The sequence below is a fragment of the Triticum aestivum genome, chromosome 3A (genome assembly GCF_018294505.1).
Source record: "Triticum aestivum cultivar Chinese Spring chromosome 3A, IWGSC CS RefSeq v2.1, whole genome shotgun sequence".
Lineage (NCBI taxonomy): Eukaryota > Viridiplantae > Streptophyta > Magnoliopsida > Poales > Poaceae > Triticum > Triticum aestivum.
The window spans coordinates 112,266,225-112,293,826 of NC_057800.1; the positions used below are offsets into that span (position 1 = coordinate 112,266,225).

The following is a 27,602-nucleotide window of genomic DNA, read 5'->3' on the forward strand; positions in this document are numbered from 1 at the left end:
TTAGGCTTGATGGCTCCTACTATCATCGATAGCGATGCGGTCCAGGGTGAGACTTTTCTCCCCAGACAGATCTTCATATTCGGCGGCTTTGCACTGCGGGCTAATTCGATTGGCCATCTGGAGCAGATTGAAAGCTACGCCCCTGGCCATCAGGTCAGATTTGGAAGTTTGAACTACACGGCCGACATCCGCGGAGACTTGATCTTCAACGGATTTGAGCCACAGCCGGGCGCGCCGCACTGTCGCGATGGGTATGACCTAGCTCTGCCGCCGAACAGTACCCCAGAGACCGCGCCCCCATCAGCTCCGACCCTTAGCTCGGAGCCAACTGCGCCAATCGAGGACGGGTAGCTAGACACCGCCTCAGGGGCTGCAGTCTCGACGGCGATCGAGCCAAACACTAGCATAATCCTCTGCGCAGCCCGTGACTCCAAGGTGCCGGACTCTTTTCCGGACTCCGAACCATCCGCGCCCCTGCCAATCGAATCCGATTGGGCGCCGATCATGGAATTAACCGCCGCGGATATCTTTCAACACTCGCCCTTCGGCATTATGAATTCACTAAGGCCTCTCTCTTTGTCAGGAGAGCCCTGGCCGGATTATGGCCAACGGGATTGGGATGCAGACGACAAAGAAATTCGACGCCCACCCACCACCCACTTCATAGCCACTGTCGATGATTTAACCGACATGCTCGACTTCGACTCGGAAGTCATCGACGGTATGGACGACGATGTAGGAGACAAACATGTACTAGCACCTATAGGGCACTGGAAAGCCACCTCGTCATATGACATATACATGGTGGATACACCCAACAAAGGCAATGACGACGAGATAGCGGAGGATGACCCCTCCAAGAAGCAACCCAAGCACCGACTTCAGCGGCGCCGCTCTAAGTCTCGCCAAAGCAAAAGTGGTGATACCAGCACAGGAGATAATAACACTCCTGATAGTGCCAAAGACAACAACAATCCCCTCCAGCAAGATTTAGAGCAGGAGGATGAAGGAGCCAGCTCTCCTGAGAGAGCGGCAGACGGAGAGGAGGAGGATGATCACATGCCCCCCTCCGAAAACGAGGCAAGCCTCAGCGATGATGAATTCGCCGTACCAGAGGATCCCGTCGAACAAGAGCGCTTCAAGCGCCGGCTTATGGCCACGGCAAATAGCCTGAAGAAAAAGTAGCAGCAGCTTCAAGCTGATCAAGATCTGCTAGCTGACAAATGGACTGAAGTCCTCGCGGCCGAGGAATATAAACTCGAGCGCCCGTCCAAGAGTTACCCAAGGCGCGGGTTACTACCCCGACTGGAGGAAGAAGCGTATGATACGGCTAATCGGCCACCTCGTGGCCGCGATAGAGAGGCATTCTAGCCAAAAGCTCAGCCCCCACCCCAATGCCATTCAAATAAAAAGGCATGGGGAGATACGCCGGACCTGCGAGACATATTGGAGGACAAGGCAAAGCATTCAAGATCGATCTACGGATCACGAGGGTGCACCACTCCGCGAGACGACAAACGTCATGTCGGATACAGTAAAAGCAAATCCGGCCGGACCAAACACAGCGGGCAAGACCCATTCGAGCTGCGTCGCGATATAGCCCAATACAGAGGCGCCGCACACCCCTTATGCTTCACAGACGAAGTAATGGAACATCAATTCCCAGAAGGTTTCAAACCTGTAAATATTGAATCATACGACGGCACAACAGATCCTGTAGTATGGATTGAGGATTTCCTCCTCCACATCCACATGGCCCGCGGCGATGACTTACACGCCATCAAATACCTCCCACTAAAACTCAAAGGACCAGCGCGGCATTGGCTTAACAGCTTGCCAGTGGACTCCATTAGCTGTTGGGAAGATCTGGAAGCCGCATTCCTCGACAACTTTCAGGGCACTTATGTGCGACCACCAGACGCCTATGACTTGAGCCACATAATTCAGCAGCCAGAAGAGTCGGCCAGGCAATTCTGGACTCGGTTCCTTACAAAGAAAAATCAAATCGTCGACTGTCCGGATGCAGAGGCCTTAGCGGCTTTCAAGCACAACATCTGAGACGAGTGGCTAGGCCCGCACCTTGGTCAGAAAAAGCCGAAATCTATGGCAGCTCTCACGACGCTCATGACCCGCTTTTGTGCAGAAAAAGATAGCTGGCTGGCTCGCAGTAATAACATATCAAAGAACCATGGTACCTCAGATACCAAGGACGGCAATAGCAGGTCACGTCGCAACAAGCATAAGCGCCGCATTAACAGCAAAAATACTAAGGATACGGCAGTCAATGCCGGATTCAAAGGCTCTAAACCCGGTCAGCGGAAAAAGCCATTCAAACAAAGTACGCCGGGTCTGTCCAGCTTGGACCATATACTCGATCGCTCGTGTCAAATACACGGCACCCCAGACAAGCCAGCCAATCACACCAACAGGGATTGTTGGGTGTTCAAGCAGGCCGGCAAATTAATTGCTGAAAACAAGGACAAGGGGACGCATAGAGATGACGAGGAGGAGCCCCGGCAGCCGCACACTGGAGGACAGAAGAGGTTTCCCCCGCAAGTGCGGACGGTGAACATGATATACGCAACCCACATCCCCAAGAGGGAGCGGAAGCGTGCGCTCAGGGACGTATATGCGTTGGAGCCAGTCGCCCCAAAGTTCAACCCTTGGTCCTCCTGTCCGATCACCTTCGATCACAGGGACCACCCCACTAGTATCTGTCATGGCGGTTTTGCCGCACTGGTCCTAGACCCAATCATCAACGGATTTCACCTCACTCGAGTCCTTATGGACGGCGGCAGCAGCCTGAACCTACTTTATCAGGACACAGTGCGCAAAATGGGTATAGACCGAAGGAAATATGCCCTAGAGGCAATAATAATGTTATTATTTTATTTCCTTATATCATGATAAATGTTTATTATTCATGCTAGAATTGTATTATCCGGAAACATAATACTTGTGTGAATACATAGACAAACTAAACGTCACTAGTATGCCTCTACTTGACTAGCTCATTAATCAAAGATGGTTATGTTTCCTAACCATAGACATGTGTTGTCATTTGATTAACGGGATCACATTATTAGGAGAATGATGTGATTGACATGACCCATTCCATTAGCTTAGCACCCGATCGTTTAGTATGTTGCTATTGCTTTCTTCATGACTTATACATGTTCCTATGACTATGAGATTATGCAACTCCCGTTTGCCGGAGGAACACTTTGTGTGCTACCAAACGTCACAACGTAACTGGGTGATTATAAAGGAGCTCTACAGGTGTCTCCAAAGGTAAATGTTGGGTTGGCGTATTTCGAGATTAGGATTTGTCACTCCGATTGTCGGAGAGGTATCTCTGGGCCCTCTCGGTAATGCACATCACATAAGCCTTGCAAGCATTGCAACTAATGAGTTAGTTGCGAGATGATGTATTACGAAACGAGTAAAGAGACTTGCCGGTAACGAGATTGAACTAGGTATTGAGATACCGACGATCGAATCTCGGGCAAGTAACATACCGATGACAAAGGGAACAACGTATGTTGTTATGCGGTCTGACCGATAAAGATCTTCATAGAATATGTGGGAGCCAATATGAGCATCCAGGTTCCGCTATTGGTTATTGACCGGAGACGTGTCTCGGTCATGTCTACATTGTTCTCGAACCCGTAGGGTCCGCACGCTTAAGGTTTCGATGACAGTTATATTATGAGTTTATGAGTTTTGATGTACCGAAGTTAGTTCGGAGTCCCGGATGTGATCACGGACATAACGAGGAGTCTCGAAATGGTCGAGACATAAAGATTGATATATTGGACGACTATATTCAGACACCGGAAGTGTTCCGGGTGATTTCGGAGAAAACCGAAGTACCGGAGGGTTACCGGAACCCCCCCGGGAGAAGTAATGCGCCATATGGGCCTTAGTGGAGAGAGAGAAGGGCAGCAAGGGTGGGCCGCGCGCCTCCTCCCCCTTGGTCCGAATTGGACTAGGAGAGGGGGGCGGCGCCCCCCTTTCCTTCTCCCTCCCCACTTCCTTCCCCCTCCTAATAGGAGTCCTACTCCTACTAGGAGGAGGACTCCTCCTTGGCGCGCCTATAGGGCCGGCCGGCCTCCTCCCCTTGCTCCTTTATATACGGGGGCAGGGGCACCCCTAGACACACAAGTTGATCCACGTGATCGTTTTCTTAGCCGTGTGCGGTGCCCCCTTCCACCATAATCCTCGATAATATTTGTAGCGGTGCTTAGGCGAAGCCCTGCGACGGTAGAACATCAAGATCGTCACCACGCCGTCGTGCTGACGGAACTCTTCCCCGACACTTTGCTGGATCGGAGTCCGGGGATCGTCATCGAGCTGAACGTGTGCTAAAACTCGGAGGTGCCGTAGTTTCGGTGCTTGATCGGTCGGGCCGTGAAGACGTACGACTACATCAACCGCGTTGTCATAACGCTTCCGCTGTCGGTCTACAAGGGTACGTAGATCACACTCTCCCCTCTCTTTGCTATGCATCACCATGATCTTGCGTGTGCGTAGGAATTTTTTTGAAATTACTACGTTCCCCAACAGTGGTATCAGAGCCTGGTTTTATGTGTTGATGTTATATGCACGAGTAGAACACAAGTGAGTTGTGGGCGATATAAGTCATACTGCTTACCAGCATGTCATACTTTGGTTCGGCGGTATTGTTGGACGAAGCGGCCCGGACCGACATTACGCGTACGCTTACGCGAGACCGGTTCTCCCGACGTGCTTTGCACAAAGGTGGCTAGCGGGTGTCAGTTTCTCCAACTTTAGTTGAACCGAGTGTGGCTACGCCCGGTCCTTGCGAAGGTTAAAACAACACCAACTTGACAAACTATCATTGTGGTTTTGATGCGTAGGTAAGATTGGTTCTTGCTTAAGCCCGTAGCAGCCACGTAAAACTTGCAACAACAAAGTAGAGGACGTCTAACTTGTTTTTGCAGGGCATGTTGTGATGTGATATGGTCAAGACATGATGCTAAATTTTATTGTATGAGATGATCATGTTTTGTAACCAAGTTATCGGCAACTGGCAGGAGCCATATGGTTGTCGCTTTATTGTATGCAATGCAATTGCGCTGTAATGCTTTACTTTATCACTAAGCGGTAGCAATAGTCGTGGAAGCATAAGATTGGCGAGACGACAACGATGCTACGATGGTGATCAAGGTGTTGCGCCGGTGACGATGGTGATCACGACGGTGCTTCGAAGATGGAGATCACAAGCACAAGATGATGATGGCCATATCATATCACTTATATTGATTGCATGTGATGTTTATCTTTTATGCATCTTATCTTGCTTTGATTGACGGTAGCATTTTAAGATGATCTCTCACTAATTATCAAGAAGTGTTCTCCCTGAGTATGCACCGTTGCGAAAGTTCTTCGTGCTGAGACACCACGTGATGATCGGGTGTGATAGGCTCTACGTTCAAATACAACGGGTGCAAAACAGTTGCACACGCGGAATACTCAGGTTATACTTGACGAGCCAAGCATATACAGATATGGCCTCGGAACACGGAGACCGAAAGGTCGAGCGTGAATCATATAGTAGATATGATCAACATAGTGATGTTCACCAATGAAACTACTCCATCTCACGTGATGATCGGACATGGTTTAGTTGATTTGGATCACGTAATCACTTAGAGGATTAGAGGGATGTCTATCTAAGTGGGAGTTCTTTAGTAATATGATTAATTGAACCTAAATTTATCATGAACTTAGTACCTGATAGTATCTTGCTTGTTTATGTTTGATTGTAGATAGATGGCCCGTGCTGTTGTTCCGTTGAATTTTAATGCGTTCCTTGAGAAAGCAAAGTTGAAAGATGATGGTAGCAATTACACGGACTGGGTCCGTAACTTGAGGATTATCCTCATTGCTGCACAGAAGAATTACGTCCTGGAAGCACCGCTGGGTGCCAGGCCTGCTGCTGGAGCAACACCAGATGTTATGAACGTCTGGCAGAGCAAAGCTGATGACTACTCGATAGTTCAGTGTGCCATGCTTTACGGCTTAGAATCGGGACTTCAACGACGTTTTGAACGTCATGGAGCATATGAGATGTTCCAGGAGTTGAAGTTAATATTTCAAGCAAATGCCCGGATTGAGAGATATGAAGTCTCCAATAAGTTCTATAGCTGCAAGATGGAGGAGAACAGTTCTGTCAGTGAGCATATACTCAAAATGTCTGGGTATAATAATCACTTGATTCAATTGGGAGTTAATCTTCCAGATGATTGCGTCATTGACAGAATTCTCCAATCACTGCCACCAAGCTACAAGAGCTTCGTGATGAACTATAATATGCAAGGGATGAATAAGACTATTCCCGAGCTCTTCGCAATGCTGAAAGCTGCGGAGGTAGAAATCAAGAAGGAGCATCAAGTGTTGATGGTCAACAAGACCACTAGTTTCAAGAAAAAGGGCAAAGGAAAGAAGAAGGGGAACTTCAAAAAGAACAGCAAGCAAGTTGCTACTCAAGAGAAGAAACCCAAACCTGGACCTAAGCCTGAAACTGAGTGCTTCTACTGCAAGCAGACTGGTCACTGGAAGCGGAACTGCCCCAAGTATTTGGCGGATAAGAAGGATGGCAAGGTGAACAAAGGTATATGTGATATACATGTTATTGATGTGTACCTTACTAATGCTCGCAGTAGCACCTGGGTATTTGATACTGGTTCTGTTGCTAACATTTGCAACTCGAAACAGGGACTACGGATTAAGCGAAGATTGGCTAAGGACGAGGTGACGATGCGCGTGGGAAATGGTTCCAAAGTCGATGTGATCGCGGTCGGCACGCTACCTCTACATCTACCTTCGGGATTAGTATTAGACCTAAATAATTGTTATTTGGTGCCAGCGTTAAGCATGAACATTATATCTGGATCTTGTTTGATGCGAGACGGTTATTCATTTAAATCAGAGAATAATGGTTGTTCTATTTATATGAGTAATATCTTTTATGGTCATGCACCCTTAAAGAGTGGTCTATTCTTATTAAATCTCGATAGTAGTGACACACATATTCATAATGTTGAAGCCAAAAGATGCAGAGTTGATAATGATAGTGCAACTTATTTGTGGCACTGCCGTTTGGGTCATATCGGTGTAAAGCGCATGAAGAAACTCCATACTGATGGACTTTTGGAACCACTTGATTATGAATCACTTGGTACTTGCGAACCGTGCCTTATGGGTAAGATGACAAAAACACCATTCTCCGGTACTATGGAGAGAGCAACAGATTTGTTGGAAATCATACATACAGATGTATGTGGTCCGATGAATGTTGAGGCTCGTGGCGGATATCGTTATTTTCTCACCTTCACAGATGACTTAAGCAGATATGGGTATATCTACTTAATGAAACATAAGTCTGAAACGTTTGAAAAGTTCAAAGAATTTCAGAGTGAAGTTGAAAATCATCGTAACAAGAAAATAAAATTCCTACGATCTGATCGTGGAGGAGAATATTTGAGTTACGAGTTTGGTGTACATTTGAAACAATGCGGAATAGTTTCGCAACTCACGCCACCCGGAACACCACAGCGTAATGGTGTGTCCGAACGTCGTAATCGTACTTTACTAGATATGGTGCGATCTATGATGTCTCTTACTGATTTACCGCTATCGTTTTGGGGATATGCTCTAGAGACGGCCGCATTCACGTTAAATAGGGCACCATCAAAATCCGTTGAGACGACGCCTTATGAACTGTGGTTTGGCAAGAAACCAAAGTTGTCGTTTCTGAAAGTTTGGGGCTGCGATGCTTATGTGAAAAAGCTTCAACCTGATAAGCTCGAACCCAAATCGGAGAAATGTGTCTTCATAGGATATCCAAAGGAAACTATTGGATACACCTTCTATCACAGATCCGAAGGCAAGACTTTTGTTGCTAAATTCGGAAACTTTCTAGAGAAGGAGTTTCTCTCGAAAGAAGTGAGTGGGAGGAAAGTAGAACTTGACGAGGTAACTGTACCTGCTCCCTTATTGGAAAGTAGTACATCACAGAAACCAGTTTCTGTGACACCTACACCAATTAGTGAGGAAGCTAATGATGATGATCATGAAACTTCAGAACAAGATACTATTGAACCTCATAGATCAACCAGAGTAAGATCCGCACCAGAGTGGTACGGTAATCCTGTTCTGGAAGTCATGCTACTAGATCATGATGAACCTACGAACTATGAAGAAGCGATGGTGAGCCCAGATTCCGCAAAATGGCTTGAAGCCATGAAATCTGAGATGGGATCCATGTATGAGAACAAAGTATGGACTTTGGTTGACTTGCCCAATGATCGGCAAGCAATTGAGAATAAATGGATCTTCAAGAAGAAGACTGACGCTGACGGTAATATTACTGTCTACAAAGCTCGACTTGTCGCAAAAGGTTTTTGACAAGTTCAAGGGATTGACTACGATGAGACCTTCTCACCCGTAGCGATGCTTAAGTCTGTACGAACCATGTTAGCAATTGCCGCATTTTATAATTATGAAATTTGGCAGATGTATGTCAAAACTGCATTCCTGAATGGATTTCTGGAAGAAGAGTTGTATATGATGCAACCAGAAGGTTTTGTCGATCCAAAGGGAGCTAACAAAGTATGCAAGCTCCAGCGATCAATTTATGGACTGGTGCAAGCTTCTCGGAGTTGGAATAAACGCTTTGATAGTGTGATCAAAGCATTTGGTTTTGTACAGACTTTTGGAGAAGCCTGTATTTACAAGAAAGTGAGTGGGAGCTCTGTAGCATTTCTAATATTATATGTAGATGACATATTACTAATTGGAAATGATATAGAATTTCTGAATAGCATAAAGGGATACTTGAATAAGAGTTTTTCAATGAAAGACCTTGGTGAAGCTGCTTACATATTGGGCATTAAGATCTATAGAGATAGATCAAGACGCTTAATTGGACTTTCACAAAGCACATACCTTGACAAAATTTTGAAGAAGTTCAAAATGGATCAAGCAAAGAAAGGATTCTTGCCTGTGTTACAAGGTGTGAAATTGAGTAAGACTCAATGCCCGACCAATGCAGAAGATAGAGAGAAAATGAAAGATGTTCCCTATGCTTCAGCCATAGGCTCTATCATGTATGCAATGCTGTGTACCAGACCTGATGTGTGTCTTGCTATAAGTCTAGCAGGGAGGTACCAAAGTAATCCAGGAGTGGATCACTGGACAGCGGTCAAGAACATCCTGAAATACCTGAAAAGGACTAAGGATATGTTTCTCATATATGGAGGTGACAAAGAGCTCATCGTAAATGGTTACGTTGATGCAAGCTTTGACACTGATCCGGACGATTCTAAATCGCAAACCAGATACATGTTTACATTAAACGGTGGAGCTGTCAGTTGGTGCAGTTCTAAACAAAGCGTTGTGGCGGGATCTACATGTGAAGCGGAGTACATAGCTGCTTCGGAAGCAGCAAACGAAGGAGTCTGGATGAAGGAGTTCATATCCGATCTAGGTGTCATACCTAGTGCATCGGGTCCAATGAAAATCTTTTGTGACAATACTGGTGCAATTGCCTTGGCAAAGGAATCCAGATTTCACAAGAGAACCAAGCACATCAAGAGACGCTTCAATTCCATCCGGGATCTAGTCCAGGTGGGAGACATAGAGATTTGCAAGATACATACGGATCTGAATGTTGCAGACCCGTTGACTAAGCCTCTTCCACGAGCAAAACATGATCAGCACCAAAGCTCCATGGGTGTTAGAATCATTACTGTGTAATCTAGATTATTGACTCTAGTGCAAGTGGGAGACTGAAGGAAATATGCCCTAGAGGCAATAATAATGTTATTATTTTATTTCCTTATATCATGATAAATGTTTATTATTCATGCTAGAATTGTATTATCCGGAAACATAATACTTGTGTGAATACATAGACAAACTAAACGTCACTAGTATGCCTCTACTTGACTAGCTCATTAATCAAAGATGGTTATGTTTCCTAACCATAGACATGTGTTGTCATTTGATTAACGGGATCACATTATTAGGAGAATGATGTGATTGACATGACCCATTCCATTAGCTTAGCACCCGATCGTTTAGTATGTTGCTATTGCTTTCTTCATGACTTATACATGTTCCTATGACTATGAGATTATGCAACTCCCGTTTACCGGAGGAACACTTTGTGTGCTACCAAACGTCACAACGTAACTGGGTGATTATAAAGGAGCTCTACAGGTGTCTCCAAAGGTAAATGTTGGGTTGGCGTATTTCGAGATTAGGATTTGTCACTCCGATTGTCGGAGAGGTATCTCTGGGCCCTCTCGGTAATGCACATCACATAAGCCTTGCAAGCATTGCAACTAATGAGTTAGTTGCGAGATGATGTATTACGAAACGAGTAAAAGAGACTTGCCGGTAACGAGATTGAACTAGGTATTGAGATATCGACGATCGAATCTCGGGCAAGTAACATACCGATGACAAAGGGAACAACGTATGTTGTTATGCGGTCTGACCGATAAAGATCTTCGTAGAATATGTGGGAGCCAATATGAGCATCCAGGTTCCGCTATTGGTTATTGACCGGAGACATGTCTCGGTCATGTCTACATTGTTCTCGAACCCGTAGGGTCTGCACGCTTAAGGTTTCAATGACAGTTATATTATGAGTTTATGATTTTTGATGTACCGAAGTTAGTTCGGAGTCCCGGATATGATCACGGACATAACGAGGAGTCTCGAAATGGCCGAGACATAAAGATTGATATATTGGACGGCTATATTCAGACACCGGAAGTGTTCCGGGTGATTTCGGAGAAAACCGGAGTACCGGAGGGTTACCGGAACCCCCCGGGAGAAGTAATGGGCCATATGGGCCTTAGTGGAGAGAGAGAAGGGCAGTAAGGGTGGGCCGCGCGCCTCCTCCCCCCTTGGTCCGAATTGGACTAGGAGAGGGGGGCGGCGCCCCCTCTTTCCTTCTCCCTCCCCACTTCCTTCCCCCTCCTAGTAGGAGTCCTACTCCTACTAGGAGGAGGACTCCTCCTTGGCGTGCCTATAGGGCCGGCCGGCCTCCTCCCCTTGCTCCTTTATATACGGGGGCAGGGGCACCCCTAGACACACAAGTTGATCCACATGATCGTTTTCTTAGCCGTGTACGGTGCCCCCTTCCACCATAATCCTTGATAATATTGTAGCGGTGCTTAGGCGAAGCCCTGCGATGGTAGAACATCAAGATCGTCACCATGCTGTCGTGCTGACGGAACTCTTCCCCGGCATTTGCTGGATCAGAGTCCGGGGATCGTCATCGAGCTGAACATGTGCTAAAACTCGGAGGTGCCGTAGTTTCGGTGCTTGATCAGTCGGGCCGTGAAGACGTACGACTACATCAACCGTGTTGTCATTACACTTCCGCTGTCGGTCTACAAGGGTACGTAGATCACACTCTCCCCTCTTGTTGCTATGCATCACCATGATCTTGCGTGTGCGTAGGAAATTTTTTGAAATTACTACGTTCCCCAACATAGACCCCTCAAGGATCAAACCCACGAAAACGACCTTTAAGGGTGTCATTCCAGGCGTAGAGGCCCATTACACAGGCTCAATTACACTGGAAGTGGTCTTCAGATCCCCGGATAACTTCCGAAGTGAAGAGTTAATCTTCGATATAGTCCCGTTCCGCAGTGGTTATCACGCGCTGCTAGGGCGAACCGCATTTGCTAGATTCAATGCGGTACCGCATTATGCATACCTCAAGATCAAGATGCCAGGACCTCGCGGAGTTATTACAGTCAATGGAAACACAGAGCACTCTCTCCGAACAGAGGATCACACCGCGGCCCTCGCAGCAGAAGCGCAAAGCAGCCTCTTAAGGCAATCAACCAGTTCGGCATTTCAAAGCCCGGACACCTTCAAGCGCGCTCGGGGCAATCGGCAAATAGACCGCCTGGCGCGATCTGAGCTCGCGTAGCAATACGGCGGCCGCCCAAAACCCAGCCCAATGGCGATATTCGTGTCGCGCGTACATAATTACGCATTAAAAATATCATGGGCACAGGCGGGGAGGGGGGCACAACTGCGGCACGCCCCAAAACACGGCCTAAACCGCACTAGGGGCTTCCCGTTTGGTTATTTTTCTTTTTCTTTCAGGACCTTAATCTCTGGAAATACTGTTCGGCAGCACTATTGCCGAACACATGATGCAGCAACCAAGGAGGCAGACAGCTACGTTATATCACGGAATTCCCAGGTTGATTACAATAACGAGCGAAATATTCAATTTCATATCATTCCTCAGCTTGCCCTTGGAAGGGACATAGTCCTACTCTTTGCTTATCGCACTATCTGTATCACTCTGCTTTAACGCAATTTCTTAATAAACAATGCATGACATTATGACTATTATTGCATTATTGTTATATATATATATATATGTGTGTGTGTGTGTGTGTGTGTGTGTGTGTGTGTGTGTGTGTGTGTGTGTGTTCATTAATGACGCCTTGCAACCGTACACTCTGGTACGGCCAATACACCAGGGGCTTACGTACCCCACAATGTGGTGTGAAAAGTCCGAACACTTTCATAAGTGCGGCACCCCGAACTTATAGCATTATATGCATCAGCTCTGAATCATGTCTTTGGTCAAATGTTGGGTTTGCCCGGCTCCTATGTTTTGATACCTTACGTTCCGCTTTATCGGCTAAGGTAGCGCTAGGAGAACTACTGCAATTGTGCCCCGGTTCTGCCGGGCTGAGCACCTCAGTAGAGAAAGCTAAAACTGACTGTCATGATAAGGCGGGAGACTGGTCGCTGTTCGGCGAGGTTTTTTGAGTCCCTAAAGACTTATGCCGCTTAGGGCGAGGGGCCGGCTCTGTTCGGCTTACAGGCGTGTATCGCGCCCCGAATTCGGCCTTTCGAATGCCAGGGGCTTCGCCGAAATTTAAAATTATAGAATTCTATGGCTAAGTGAGAGTGATAAAGCATTATTAGTCTGGTTGCCTTGTTCGTTGTGCTGAGCACCTCCCTCGAAGGACCCAAACATGGGAACAAGAGTGCTCAGGTTTATCCCGAACACCCCAGCACTCGTGGCATGGGGGCAGAAGCCGAGGACTAGCCATCTCTCAGATTGGATAAACAACCAAACAGAAGGTAATATTTTAAATTCCATCAAGCGTTGCATAGCGCATATGAAACAAGTTTTCATACATACAGGATAAAACGAGCAAGTCTCATTCAAAGATTACATCTTCCGAACACTCGTCCGCGATGAGACGGGCGCCCGGCAGAACACCCTCGTAGTACATCTCGGGGCGGCGATGCTCCTTGCCCTCTAGCGGCCCCTCCTTGATCAGCTTCACAGCGTCTAGCTTGACCCACTGCAATTTCACATGGGCGAAAGCCCGGCGTGCACCTTCAATGCAGATAGATCACTTAACGACCTCCAGCCGCGGGCAGGCATCCACGAGCCGCCTCACCAGGCCGAAGAAGCTGTTCGGAAGAGCGTCGCCAGGCCACAACCAGACTATAAAGCTCTTCATGGCCTGATCGGCCGTCTTATGTAGCTCGACCATCTGCTTCAGCTGGTCGCTCATTGGCACCGGATGTTCGGCCTCAGCATACTGAGACCAAAACAGCTTCTCCGTCGAGCTTCCGTCCTCGGCCTGGTAAAATTGTGCGGCATCAGACACACTATGGGGCAAATCTGCGAATGCTCCTGAAGAGCTCCGGATCCGGGTAAGTAATCGGTAATTTACTTTTACATGATTGCTTTGCATATAGAAAGCCTTACCCGCCGCTACCTTCTTCATCGCATCGATCTCTTGGAGGGCCTTTTGGGCCTCGGCCTTGGCACTTTTTACACTCTCGAGGGCCGCGGCAAGCTCAGACTCCCACGTCTTGGAGTCAAGCTCCAACGCCTCGTGCTTCGCCACAAGAGCCTGGAGCTCTTGCTGCACCTCGCCCACCCGAGCCTCGTGCTTCTCTCGCTCGGTGCGCTCCTTGGCCGATGTATCTTCGGCCTTGGCCAGCGCTTGCTTCAAGGTCGCCACCTCGGTCGTGGCCTCTGGCAAACATATAATGATCCTGTCATTTTGCAATCGCATCCCTTTTTATATATACATATCTATAGACGGGGTATTACTTACCCTTGTTCTCCTCGAGCTGCCTCTTGGCAAGGCCAAGCTCTTTCTTGGACCCCTCGAGGTCCTGCTTCAGTACGACGACCTCCGCAGTTAGTGCGGCGGACGCCAGCAGCGAAGCCTGCATATGCATATTGACATACTTATATTAGACTCCTGCGATATTATTTGATCCTCTGTTCGGCTTTTCTTTGTGAACACCGAACAAAGCATCAGGGGCTACTGTCTATGCGGTAATATTTCTACTACATTTTAAAACACTTACCTCAAAGCCTATTAGAAGGCTGGCACTGGCTTCAGTCAGTCCGCTCTTGGCGGACTGAACCTTCTGGATCACTGCACTCATGATAGTGCGGTGCTCCTCGTCGATGGAAGCACTGCGAAGCGCTTCCAGCAGATTGTCCGGTGCTCTGGATGGACAGAGGTCACCGGCATAGGCGTCTTACCCCTCTTAGAAGGAGACCGCCTGCCCGAGCCCGGAACCGCTGGAGGGTCCGGCACGGTGTTCGGCTGAGGGCCGAACTCGGAGCTCTCGGGGGCCCCGTCCCCTCGGCTCCCGGAGTCCAGAAGGTCGCCTTGAGGCGCCTCCGGGACTGTCTCCCCTCGATCCGGTGCCTCTTGAGACAATACCTCGGCGTCATCGGCAGGATGAGGGGAGGTGGCGGTCGGGACTGGATCGCTATCCATGTCCAACGAGCCCAGGGAGCCATCCGATAATACCTCGATATTGGCTTGTGGCGGCCTGCATAATTATGTTCGGCGATTAGGGAAAGCAGTGCAACAAAGGAATCCTATGGGTTACTTTGGTATCCGAATACTTACGATCTCCCCGGGGGCTTGGCCCTGGGCAACCACTCGTCTTTGCCTTCGTCAGCGGCGGTGGAGCTGTCCGGAAGGAGAGTCCTTCCCTTCTTGGACCCTTCGGCCCCCCCAGTTGGGGCGACCTTCCTTTTTCTGTCTCCCCCAGTCGGTAGGGGAGCATCTTCTTCTTCTTCCTCGTCTTCGGGGGAAGAGTGCACCGCAGAGTCATCGAACGGTGAGTCCGATGACGCCTTGCGTTGGGAACTCTTTCGAGCTCCCTTGGCCTTCTTGGTCTTCTCCGGCACCTTATAAGGGGCCGGAGTCAACATCTTCGCCAGAAGAGCGTCTACGGGGCCTTCGGGCAAAGGAGTCGGACAGTCGATTTGTCCGGCCATCTTCTGCTAGTCCTGTCAAAGGTACGGGAGTTTAGATCCTGGATAGAGTCAATCTATATAAAAAAATAAGTATCCTGTGAAAGATAAAGCAGCTTACTGCACTGGCTTGGCGCTTCGCGTTGAATCTGCGATCCTCAGTAATAGGGGGGACCTCGGCACTTTTGAATAGCACCCTCCAGGCGTCTTCATGAGTTGTGTCGAAGAGCCTACTCAGAGTTCGGTGCTGCGCCGGACTGAATTCCCACAAGTTGAACTCCCGTTGTTGGCACGGGAGTATCCGGCGGATGAGCATAACTTGGACTATGTTGACAAGCTTGAGCTTCTTGTCCACCATGTTTTGAATACATGTTTGGAGTCCGGTCAGCTCTTTCGAATTACTCCAGGACAGGCCCTTCTCTTTCCAGGAGGTGAGCCGCATGGGGAAGCCAGATCGGAACTTGGGGGCCGCTACCCATGCGGGGTCGCGTGGCTCGGTGATATAGAACCACCCCGATTTCCACCCCTTTATGGTTTCCACAAAGGAGCCCTTGAGCCATGTTATGTTGGGCATCTTTCCCACCATGGCGCCTCCGCACTCCGCCTGGCGGCCGCCCACCACCTTCGGCTTGACATTGAAGGTCTTCAGCCATAAGCCGAAGTGGGGCTTGATGCGGAGGAAGGCCTCGCACACGACGATAAACGCCGAGATGTTGAGGATGAAGTTCGGGGCCAGATCGTGAAAATCCAGGCCGTAATAAAACATGAGCCCCCAAACGAAGGGATGGAGAGGGAATCTCAGTCCGCGGAGGAAATGGGTGAGGAATATCACCCTCTCATGGGGCCTGGCGGTGGGGATGAGCTGCCCCTCATCTGGGAGCCGATGCGCGATGTCGTCGGGCAGGTATCCGGCTCTCCTCAGTTTCTTGATGTCTCCCTCCGTGATGGAGGAGACCATCCACTTGCCTCCCGCTCCGGACATGATTGGAGAAGGTCGAGGTGGGAAGTGCGGACTCGGGCGCTAGAGCTCGAGTGTGCGAAAACAGATGGGTAAGGAAGGAAGAAGGCGTGGATAGAAAGGTGAATCCTTATCCCTTTATATGGGCGGACGAAACTAAGCGTCCTCACTTGCTTGGTAAAACTCGCTTATCCCCCAAGCGCTGCAATTGATGGCGCGGTTGGGTTACCCACGCCCGTATTGATGAGAATCCCGTAACAAGGGGACACGGTCTCTGCTTTGACAAGACGTGTCGAAAAACTGCCTCGCGTTATGTGCGGGGCTGGTTAAAAGAAACGGTTCGAATAATCACCGGGCCATGACATAACGTCATGCTGCCAAAACAAGCCAGCAAATTAGATCTGCGAAGATATTATTCTCTCTACGGTGGAATGTGGAACTTATTTTGCAGGGTCGGACACTATCCTCGTATTCAAATTCTTCTATGATATACTCGGAGAAGGAACCCGCCTTGCAATGCCGAAGACAATACTGCGCGCTGGACTCATCGTCATTGAAGCCTGGTTCAGGGACTACTGAGGGAGTCCTGGATTAGGGGGTCTCCGAACAGCCGGACTATCTCCATTGGTCGGATTGTTAGACTATGAAGATACAAGATTGAAGACTTCGTCTCGTGTCCGGATGGGACTCTACTTGGCGTGAAAGGCAAGCTAGGCAGTACGGATATGGATATCTCCTCCTTTGTAACCGACCTTGTGTAACCCTAACCCTCTCCGGTGTCTATATAAACCGGAGGGTTTTAGTCCGTAGGACAACAATCATAACATACAATCATACCATAGGCTAGCTTCTAGGGTTTAGCCTCTCTGATCTCGTGGTAGATCTACTCTTGTACTATACATATCATCAATATTAATCAAGCAGGACGTAGGGTTTTACCTCTATCAAGAGGGCCCGAACCTGGGTAAAACATCGTGTCCCCTGCCTCCTGTTACCATCCCGCCTAGACGCACAGTTCGGGACCCCCTACCCGAGATCCGCCGGTTTTGACACCGACATCAGCCATGATCAAACGGCCCATAATTCATCACTTCTCTCTCTCATCCTTCACAAAAACAGCTTCACAACATTGGTCATGTTTCAGAAACATCAGCAAAGTTGCAATTCGCCTCATGCATCCTCCCTTTGCAAAAACAACATCTCAATGTTGACCATGTTTCATAAATATTGGCGAAGTTGCAATTCAGCAAGCTTGAGACCCATGTCTTCGCAAAATTAGTGATGTTTCAAAAATGACGGCTCGCTGCATCTCCAGCTATTGCAACACAACACATGTTGCAGCACCGCCAGCGACCACCCACCTTGCAACATGGCGTATGTTGTGGAGCCTCTTTACAGATCCCTGCAACTGCCTCTTCCCAGCGGTGGCTGTCCTTGGGCAGCCTACTTGCACTTGCAACAACGTCATGGTTCGAAGCAGCGGGACCCGACGACGTGTCTTTGGCTGGTGGATGGTGGTTGCCATGGGAGGTTGCTGCCCTCCTATTAGAGCATGGCCAATGCATAGCTACAAGGTGATGCCCTGCATGCCATGTAGGATCAAATGTCAGAAAAAGTAGGTTCGGATGGAGCAGCGGGATCCTCTATAGGAGGCGGGTGCTTAAGGAAAAAAGTGTGGTCCGGTGCATAAAGCTGAAAAAGTTAAAGTGGAGACTAGCGAAGCATGTTTAGTGAGAGTCTTTATTTTTTATTCATTGATGTGGCCTACTAGTGGTAGCTTGTATAGGGGAGAAAAAATCAGCGTAGATGCCTCAAGCTACTTTTTGTCATGTGACATCTCTATTCATATGCCAGCATTGTACATGCCCTTAATTAACCAACGTGACAAAGAGATGAGGTTGATGATGAAAAAGAAACAAGGGAAGGAGAGAGGTTGGTGAAGAGATAAGGTTGAGGGGAGAGGCGGTGGGTGTGGATACCAGAGGGGACATGTGTTGGAGAGGCGGATGATACTGACGAGTTTTTAGTTAAGTGATTTACGTGTGTCTGGTTCATGGGACGTGTGGAACTCGACTGGTCAGCCTGCAACACACTCTATGTTGCGCTTGGTTGTTTGCAACACGGTCAATATTGCAAACACATGTGTGGTGGGGAGAGTGTTGTGCATTGTATGATCAAGCACTTATGAAAATGGTCACATAGGCAGTCGACGCGCACGAACGATCGGTTGGTTCAGCAGAAGCATCTCTAAATTTTTTTTTGCATGTTAGATTGAATAGCACTATTATTTCCACGTTGTGAACCGTCACCCTCATGAGCTCCAACGCAGTCTGGCTCTACTTGAAAATTTGTGTCTATCCAGTTTGGGGCCAATTGAATCCCTTCCTGGATTGCAGTGAGTTCAACTTCGAGTTCAATTTCTTAGAGGTCGCAACACCCTTCGATGATGCAGCGCTACTTACTCTTAACGAGCACATGTATGGTCTATACTGAAGCATAGCGTGCTATTTTTTTGCTCCAGGACAGTCAAGGTGAAGTTTCACCTGACTTGCGGCTTGGCGCTCAAGTTTTTATACTATTTAAAAGAATGTAACTTGGCGGTCAAGTTCAGTTAAGTCAAGAACGAGTGGCCCGAGACAACGATACGAGTCGTTCATCATCCGGTCTCATGTTCAATCTTGACCGTCAATTTTCCATCGGACGGGGTTGGCGCGAAGCACGCCTAACCTTCCTTCTATATACCGCCCCCCAGACTCTAAGCTGACTAGTCAAACCAAAACCCCTCCGCAGCCCTGGAACCGGAACACCTCACGCTGGCACCGGCACATCGCGCTCGCCGCCGGCCGCCGCAGCACGTGGCCTCATCGATCGTCGCCGCCCTGTCTCGCGTCTCCTCCTCCTCCGATCTCCGCGAATCGGTCAGCCTCCCTCCTGAATCCCAGCTCACAATGTGTAGTTTCCGTTCGAGTTCGTGGCGTGCGGCATTCGAACTCGACGCGCACGCGTGATTGCCTGAACCAATTTAGTGCGGCCGGGAGAGCATGCGCGATCGAATTTGTGCATTTACATGGTTTTATTGTTGTGGGGTGGTAGGATCGCATTCGCATTCGGGCCTGTTGGGTGGGCGGGGATTGGTGTTGCTCGGTGGTCGGTGCACGGCGGGGGCGGGGAGGGTGCTCGGCTCGGGGCTGGGGACAGGATACTGCCTCTGGCCGCCCCGCCGGCTTCGCTCGCCGGGTCGCGTCGTGGCGTCATCCGCTGCCCCAGGAGAGTCGTGGTACGGCGGCGTGAGGAGTTTCGCGGCCGGCGAGGCGGAGTCCATGGCCATGGCCCGCCATGTGTTTGTCGATTTGCTCCGCCTCGCTTTGTTCAGCGTGGTTTTGGTCGTTCGGTTCCTGCGCTTTAGAGACGCAGCTTGTATATCGCCCGTTGCACTTTGATTCTCTGCTCTGCTGACGTTGCAGAATTAACGGGGATTGATGAGATGTATGATTATTGATTGATGTATATTTTGTATCTGTTTGCCTAACTGTGCGGGCGGATTCTGCAGATCTCGTGTGATTAACTAGAGCTATGAGCATGGGTGGCGAGGCGGCATTCACTTCCTCTTCTACTCCCCATTCACAACCTCAGGAAACTGAAGCTGTAAGTACTGCTACCGTGCTACGCCTTAACTGCATTCTGTGTTCCATGCCTATCTAGAGTTCAGTCATCGATTTGCCTAACTTGTGACTGGATATGTTATTACTCCTCCCCTCTGTATTACAACCTACGTCATGATCACCAGTCATAATGCTGTGATATGTGCCATCACCAATCGTGGATGTGTTTATGAGGATGTTATTTGAATAAATAAAATGAAGTTTATCATGAGTAGGGTCTGGCCCAAATGCATAAAGTTTACGCAGCAGCTTCAATTCCATAAGAATATAAAGCTTACGTTTATGAGGAAAACTAGCTTATAGGTGATAAGTAAGTGTTTGCCTTGTTTTTCTCTTATTCCCATGTGTTATTTTTTCCCCTCAATTCATGTTATAAAATTTTCTTACATCTTCTATTACTGCCTAAATCTTAGATACCATATCTTCGATCTCTGTAGTCGTCACTAAAAATTATTATGTGGTTGCTGATTGTAGAGTTACTGTATGCATTTTCTGTCCTTAGGTAGTCGTTGGTGCTGACAATGCTTCTTCGCTTGCTTTGCTAGATTCAATGTAGAGTGGAGAGTGTTAAACGACACCTATCCAGATTGGTTGTGAAATCTCTCTGTGCAGTCGCAGCTGATTTTGATGTGGAGCCAATGCTTGAAGTCTCGAAATCAGGATTTAGTGACTACCAGTGGTATGTCGTTGTGCTACGTCTAGTCTACCATTTTACTATCTGAGTGTTTGATTAATGAGATGAGTCTCTACTGAACAAGAAATCATCTGTCAATCATGTGCAGCAGCAACGCAATGAGCTTATTTCCACGTATAAGAGAATCTGCAACAAACCTCGGGAACCCCAATGCAGTTGGACAGGTAAAGCTTTCACAAGTGAATGTTTTCTTGAAGGAAATATTGTTTCATTTTCGTTCCTAATATCCAAACTAAACATATTTGCAGGCAATTGCAGACAACCTTCCTCCTTCCAGAATTGTTGAATCCACCTCTGTTGTTGGACCTGGATATGTTAACATAGTTCTATCCAGTGATTGGATCGCACAGGTCTGGTTGAGATGTTCTATAAATAGCCTTCGTTATTAACTTAATGTTACTGGTAAGTGCTAACACAAGCCCACCATACTAATGAGCCTCACAATTGCAGAGGATACAAGACATGCTTATCCATGGGATCGAATCATGGTCACCAATCTTGCCAGTTAAGAGGGTGGTGCTTGATTTTTCATCTCCTAATATTGCAAAGGAGATGCACGTTGGGCATATAAGATCAACCATAATTGGAGATACACTAGCTCGCATATTTGAGTTTGCGAATATTGAAGTTCTTCGTCGTAACCATGTGGGAGACTGGGGTACACAGGTACCAAATTCACGTGTACTGAGGTCTTAAAGATTGACACAGATGGAAGTCATTATTTTACTAAATTTTTTTTATCTTTTTTCAGTTTGGAATGCTGATACAATTTCTGTTTGAGAAATTCCCAAATGGGGAGGAAGCTGCCAACCAGGCCATTGGGGATCTTCAGGTACGTGTTAATAGTACCAGAGCTTAGTAGTAATCTAATACTTTAACCGATGAAACTTAATCTAAGTATGCCAAGATTTTTCACAAGGTTATGTATCTGACCTTAAAAGATGATTTATGTTATGATCGTCACATTAGGGGCTTAGCCCAGTGGGTTGTGGCCCAAGTTATCTTATCGTTATTAGGGGCTTAGCCCGATTATCTTATTGTTTGCTTAGGAGTCAAGTAAACCTCTCTATATAAGGAGAGGAGATGTATCAATCTAATCAAGCAAAGAAGCAATCATTATTTGCTCGGCTTCCCTTAGGGAGCCGGGAGACCTAACCCTAGTCGCCTCTTGCGCCGCCGCCGCCTCTCCCTCTAGCGCGCGACGACGCCTTGCCGCCGGCGACCGCGAGCTTCGCCACGTCCAGCCCCCTCCTTCCCCTACAACCTACGCCCTAGACCCGGTAGGGTCCCAGCTCCTACCAATTTGGTATCAGCTAGCTTGGTTTCGACCATGTCATCACCCTCCACCACGCCGCTCGTCTACTCCCCGAAGGCCATGACCGGCGTCCTCAACGATCTGGTCGTCGCGGTCCAAGGAATCCGGCTGTTCCTGGCCAGTCCATACGGGCCACCAACGCCTCCGCCGCCGGCCGTCTCCTCCGGACCGCCGGCCCTGCCCTGGTACTCGGTCCCCGCGGCGATCGCCGGGGGCCATCCGTCGCTCCAGCCGCCAGCCGCCCCCAGTGCTGGCCTGGCTGCAGTGGCCCACGCCGGCTCTCGTGGCGCCACCCGTGCCTTCGCCGGACGCCCCAGCGCTGTCCTGGCCGCAGTGGCCCGCGCCGGCTCTCGCGGCGCCAACCGCGCCTCCCGCGTTCGCCCCAGCGCCGCAATGGAACTGGCCCGCGCCGGCCCCAGCCGCGCCAACCGCGCCGGTCCAGCCTCCACCGCCGCCGCCCAGCTCCAGACTGGGCCAGTCCACACCGAGGGGCCTCCCGATCCAGCAGGTCCAGTTTCCGCCGTCACCGTCCCCGATTCCGCCACCGCCAGTTAACACAGAGGCTCGGCACCCATCGGTACCCACACTGCAGACTGGGGCCTCGTCCGGCTCCGAGGGGGCCTACGACGGCCTTCCCACCGTTGACCGGGCGCCGTCATCATCACTGCTCCGCACCGCCGAGCCGATCGGCCATGGCGCGCTGACCCAGACGCCGCCACGGTTCGCCAAGATCGACTTGGCCACTTATGACGGCACGGAGGACCCGCTTAACTGGCTCAACCAGTGCGACCAGTTTTCCCGTGGGCAGCGCACGCTCGCGTCGGAGCGCACTTGGCTGGCATCCTACCACCTCCGCGGTGCAGCCCAGACATGGTACTACGCCCTCGAGCAGGACGAGGGCGGCATGCCCCTGTGGGAGCGCTTCCATGAGCTGTGCCTCCTTCGTTTTGGGCCGCCGATCCGCGGGAGCCACCTGGCCGAGTTGGGCCGCCTTCCCTTCACCTCTACGGTGCAAGACTACACCGACCGCTTTCAGGCCCTGGCGTGCCACGCATCCGGCGTGACGGCTCACCAGCGGGCCGAACTCTTTGTCGGCGGTCTGCTAGATCATATCCACGTGGACGTCGAGCTGCAGGGACCCCAGGACCTCCAGACGGCCATGTACTACGCCCGCGCATTCGAGCGCCGCACGGTGGCCATGCAGCAGGCATCACCGTCCCGGGCCACTGGGCCGCTACCCGGACCAGATGTTCCCGCGCAGGGTCGGCCTGCTCAGGGTTTCGCGGCACCCCTCGCCGCGACCGCGACGTGCCCGTTCCGCCGGCTCACCTCGGCCGAGCTACTCGAGCATCGCCGCCAAGGGTTGTGCTTCAACTGCGACGAGCCCTACACGCCCGGCCATGTCTGCCTGCGACTCTTCTACCTGGAGGCTGCAGACTACATTGAGGAGGACGCCGTCGCCGCCGACCTGACCGCCCCAGCTGTCGCGAAGGTGTTTGACGCTGGTTGATCACCTCGAGGAGTTCAGCAAGCGCTTCCCCACCTTACAGCTCGAGGACGAGCTGTTTGTGCAGGCGGGGAGAAGTGTTATGACCGTCATATTAGGGGCTTAGCCCAGTGGGTTGTGGCCCAAGTTATCTTATCGTTATTAGGGGCTTAGCCCAATTATCTTATTGTTTGCTTAGGAGTCAAGTAAACCTCTCTATATAAGGAGAGGAGATGTATCATCAATCTAATCAAGCAAAGAAGCAATCATTATTTGCTCGGCTTCCCTTAGGGAGCCGGGAGACCTAACCCTAGTCGCCTCTTGCGCCGCCGCCGCCTCTCCCTCTAGCGCGCGACGACGCCTTGCCGCCGGCGACCGCGAGCTTCGCCACGTCCAGCCCCCTCCTTCCCCTACAACCTACGCCCTAGACCCGGTAGGGTCCCAGCTCCTACCAATTTACCTCTAGCATCTTACTCTAATATTGAGTGTTTAACCTGCTTCCTTTCTCCAAATCTACAATTGCACTATTAGTGGTAGCACTGGTTGACATATGCCATTTTCTGTAACCCCTAAAGACTGAACCGGTGCATACAAATCTTGCTCTGAGCAATAGAAAATAATGATTATGGTCTGTTCTGCATATGTATATAGAGCATGCTACTGATATTTATCACAATGGTTGTACCTATTTCTTTCAAGTAATTTTCTTGTCTTACTAAATTTACGAATTCTGACAAAACTCTCATTGAATGAAAGCGAATGTTTTGCTATCATCTTCCTGATCCAGCAACATCTTGTTATGTTATGCATATATGCTACAGAATTTTTACAGAGATGCCAAGAAAAAATTCGACGAGGATCCTGATTTTAAAGGCAGGGCTCAGCAAGCAGTAGTTCGCCTGCAGGTGTTGTTTTTCTTTCAATCCTTGTTGTTTGCTCAATTTATGACTTATGGCATGACTTATTCTCACCACCAAACAATAACTGAATTGTAGAGAGGGGAAGATAGATACCTAGCTGCCTGGAAAAGTATTTGTCAAATTAGCCGGAATGAGTTTGACTTGGTGTACAAACGCCTTAATGTGGAACTTGAAGAAAAGGTATTACTACTGTTCCCTGTTTGCCTACCAACAAATATTAGGAGAGAACTCCTGAATTTTTGACATACTATTGGAAGCTGAATTATTCTGGTGGTATGAACTAAGCTGTGGTTTCCCTAAAAATATAAGCATTGTGTTTTTGTTGCAATGGCATTGTGTTTACTAGTGCTGGAATGTTATGTTCAGTTACTACTGATAAATATACTGTTCAAACATATTTTGAAGTGGAATTTCAGAAATTATATTGATTATCTACATTTTTTACCTTTGTTTGAATTTTTTGCCTTACTGAAACTACCAATGGCCTTGATCTCCAACCAAACTTCACCAACAAGAAGCAAATGATTATTCATAGTTTTATGTACTTTTTATGCGAAATCAAGCTAGCTAAATTGTTAATTTTCTCAGGGCGAGAGCTTTTACAATCCTTACATTCCTCGTGTTTTGGAGGAATTGACTGGCAAAGGCTTGATTACAGAAAGTAAAGGCGCTCGAGTTATAGAAGGCCGAAAGCCTCCTCTGATAGTGGTCAAGAGAGATGGAGGCTTCAACTATGCTTCTACAGACTTGGCTGCTCTTTGGTCAGTTACTAAAACATCAATTAACACATTGTTCCTTTTGTAACTTCTCGCCCTAAGACATAAATTCTTTTCCCGTATTTGTCAGAGAATATGAAACTAGTAGTGTTCAATATATGAGATGTAGGATCCCTATTGAACTGCTTAGCTTTTAAACTCATATGTGGTTCTTATCTTTATGAACTTATGAAGGTACCGGCTTAATGTGGAGATGGCAGAATGGATAATATATGTAACGGATGTAGGTCAGCAGCAACACTTCCATTCGGTTTTCAGTGTGAGTATCATATCCATTTTCTTTGTAGGATCTAGAAACAATATTTCAAATGCAGTCTTGGTCTACTAGTCGGTTCTTATCATATGAAGAGGACCAACTGAGATTTGTGTGTCACAATACCTTTTGTGAAACTGATCATAGGCTGCTAGGATGGCTGGCTGGCTCCCAGATCAAAAAGAAGAGAAGTACCCAAAGGCGAGCCATGTTGGTTTTGGCTTTGTTCTTGGTGCAGACGGCTCACGTTTCCGGACCCGTTCCTCTGATGGAGCTGTTCGACTGGTAGATCTACTTGATGAGGCTAAATCCCAGAGCCTGGCACAACTTATCAAACGTCTCACTGAAAATGGTAATTGATGTCTTGATTTATTTTATTTATTTTGGGGGGGGGGGGGGGGGGGGATTGTTCATAAAAAATGAACTCTCACCATGCCTGCAATTGTGACGATTTTTTTCAGGTCAAATTGCTAAATGGACGGATGAGGAGCTGGATAAAACTTCAGAGGCTATAGGATATGGTGCTGTTAAGTGAGTTTACATTCTCTTTCTATCATCTTTATTGGAGAGAAACACTTTAAAACTATAAAAGGGTCATTTTATCTCATATATTCTGTTCCATGAATCAAACTTTCAAAGCATTAAAGTTCTATTCTGTTGTATGACTGCTCGTACTCACTAGCCTGTGCATCTAAGCATTAGAGTTCTATTATATGACTGCTCGTGCCTATTTTACGTGCACCTGCATGTATTAGAACTTGGATGCATGCGTGAAATTTACAACTTATAAAGACTTATTTACTTTTCCTTATGGTGGATGTTTAACTGCACATAGTTCAAGCGTTCTGATGATGCTTCATTTTCTACAATTTCTTTAATTCAGGTATGCAGATCTTAAAAACAATCGGCTGACGGACTACAAATTTAGCTACGAACAAATGCTAAGTGACAAGGTACTCTAGCATCCATGTACTAACTAGTTATGTATGATTATTTTTTCTCGGTGTATTTTGGTCCCGAAGTACTCTTTTTAAGCTACCCAAGTAGAGTGTATTATGAAGATCTAACCGTGATGCAATGAGCAGGGAAATACCGCTGTGTACCTTCAGTATGCACACGCCCGTATCTGTTCCATCATCCAGAAATCCAACAAGGATGTCGAAGAGTTGAAAATGGTGAGCATCTTGTCATACTTGTAACCCATACACCGTCTGTAGCATCGCATGATTGCTGATGGTTGTTACTTTCCTTCCTTTGGATTCAGACTGAATTTATTACTCTCGGCCATCCTGACGAGCGTTCCTTAGGATTGCATCTCATCCAATTTGCAGAGGTACATGCTTTTGATTATTCATTCATTGAAGCTGTTTAACAAGGTCTTAGATCCACTTGCTTGATTGTAATTGAAAATTCTGCCTGCGGCAGCAAAGAATTTTTAGCCTGAAAATTATCCAGGATGAAATCTCCATGGGATGCGTTTGATAAACAAGACCTACTGCTTCAGTAGAGCACCATCCTTTTATGTGTACATATATATAATATACTGTGTCGTTAACTCTGGCTATACTGCAATGTTTAAGGTTGTCGAGCAGATCTGTGACGACCTGTCGCCCCATCGCCTTTGTGACTACCTGTACACCCTATCTGAAAGATTCTCACAATTTTACACCAACTGCCAGGTACGGTACTAATCTGCTTGCCAAACCAAATATTTCTCTATCTGATCGTGTCATGCTTAACTACCTTTCTCTTTGTACCATGATTCTGGCAGGTGGTCGGGTCACCGGAGGAAACGAGCCGCCTGCTGCTGTGCCAAGCGACGGCCATCGTCATGCGGCAGTGCTTCCACCTGTTAGGCATAACACCAGTGCACAAGCTATAGAAGTTGATCGATGCTCTAGTTACTACCTCATCTCCGGGCTTAGCAAATCCTTACTGAACTCTGTAACATGACAGTTTTAGTGGACGGGATCTTGTAAATATCAGTATGTCGTCCATGCCACAGTTTGTGGGAGATCATAATAGCTCACAAGTATGTCTGTCTTTACTACATCAGCAACATCATAATAGCAAGGCTGTGGGATTTTATTGTTTGAAACTTTGGTGTGTTCTGGATATATATTAGTTAAGGGCAATACAAATGTGCATGAGTTTTCTGGGCATTTTTGCGTTTGTGCACCATATTAAAACTTGTTCAACTTACTGAGCAAGTGGTTGCA

General features: G+C 48.2%; 1 protein-coding gene across 1 annotated transcript; it reads left to right on the forward strand.

The window, feature by feature from the left end:
* The first annotated feature begins 19,037 nt into the window (after positions 1 to 19,037).
* LOC123060576 (arginine--tRNA ligase, cytoplasmic) lies at positions 19,038 to 27,545 on the forward strand. The gene is made up of 18 exons (XM_044483344.1): positions 19,038 to 19,195; positions 19,828 to 19,922; positions 20,485 to 20,618; positions 20,722 to 20,797; positions 20,882 to 20,983; positions 21,084 to 21,299; positions 21,385 to 21,465; positions 24,256 to 24,339; positions 24,430 to 24,534; positions 24,943 to 25,115; positions 25,305 to 25,389; positions 25,531 to 25,735; positions 25,845 to 25,914; positions 26,267 to 26,336; positions 26,469 to 26,558; positions 26,648 to 26,716; positions 26,964 to 27,062; positions 27,155 to 27,545. Exons 2-18 carry the CDS (start codon positions 19,851 to 19,853, stop codon positions 27,263 to 27,265), a joined length of 1,842 nt encoding a protein of 613 aa, XP_044339279.1. The 5' UTR covers positions 19,038 to 19,195; positions 19,828 to 19,850; the 3' UTR covers positions 27,266 to 27,545.
* Positions 27,546 to 27,602: the final 57 nt, after the last annotated feature.

Bases quoted from the DNA above. Each gene is read 5' to 3' on its own strand.
- LOC123060576 (XM_044483344.1), top strand. From the start codon at position 19,851: ATGAGCATGGGTGGCGAGGCGGCATTCACTTCCTCTTCTACTCCCCAT. The intron at 20,984-21,083 runs GTCTGGTTGAGA...TCACAATTGCAG, and splicing joins CCAGTGATTGGATCGCACAG to AGGATACAAGACATGCTTAT. The intron at 26,717-26,963 runs GTACATGCTTTT...GCAATGTTTAAG, and splicing joins ATCTCATCCAATTTGCAGAG to GTTGTCGAGCAGATCTGTGA.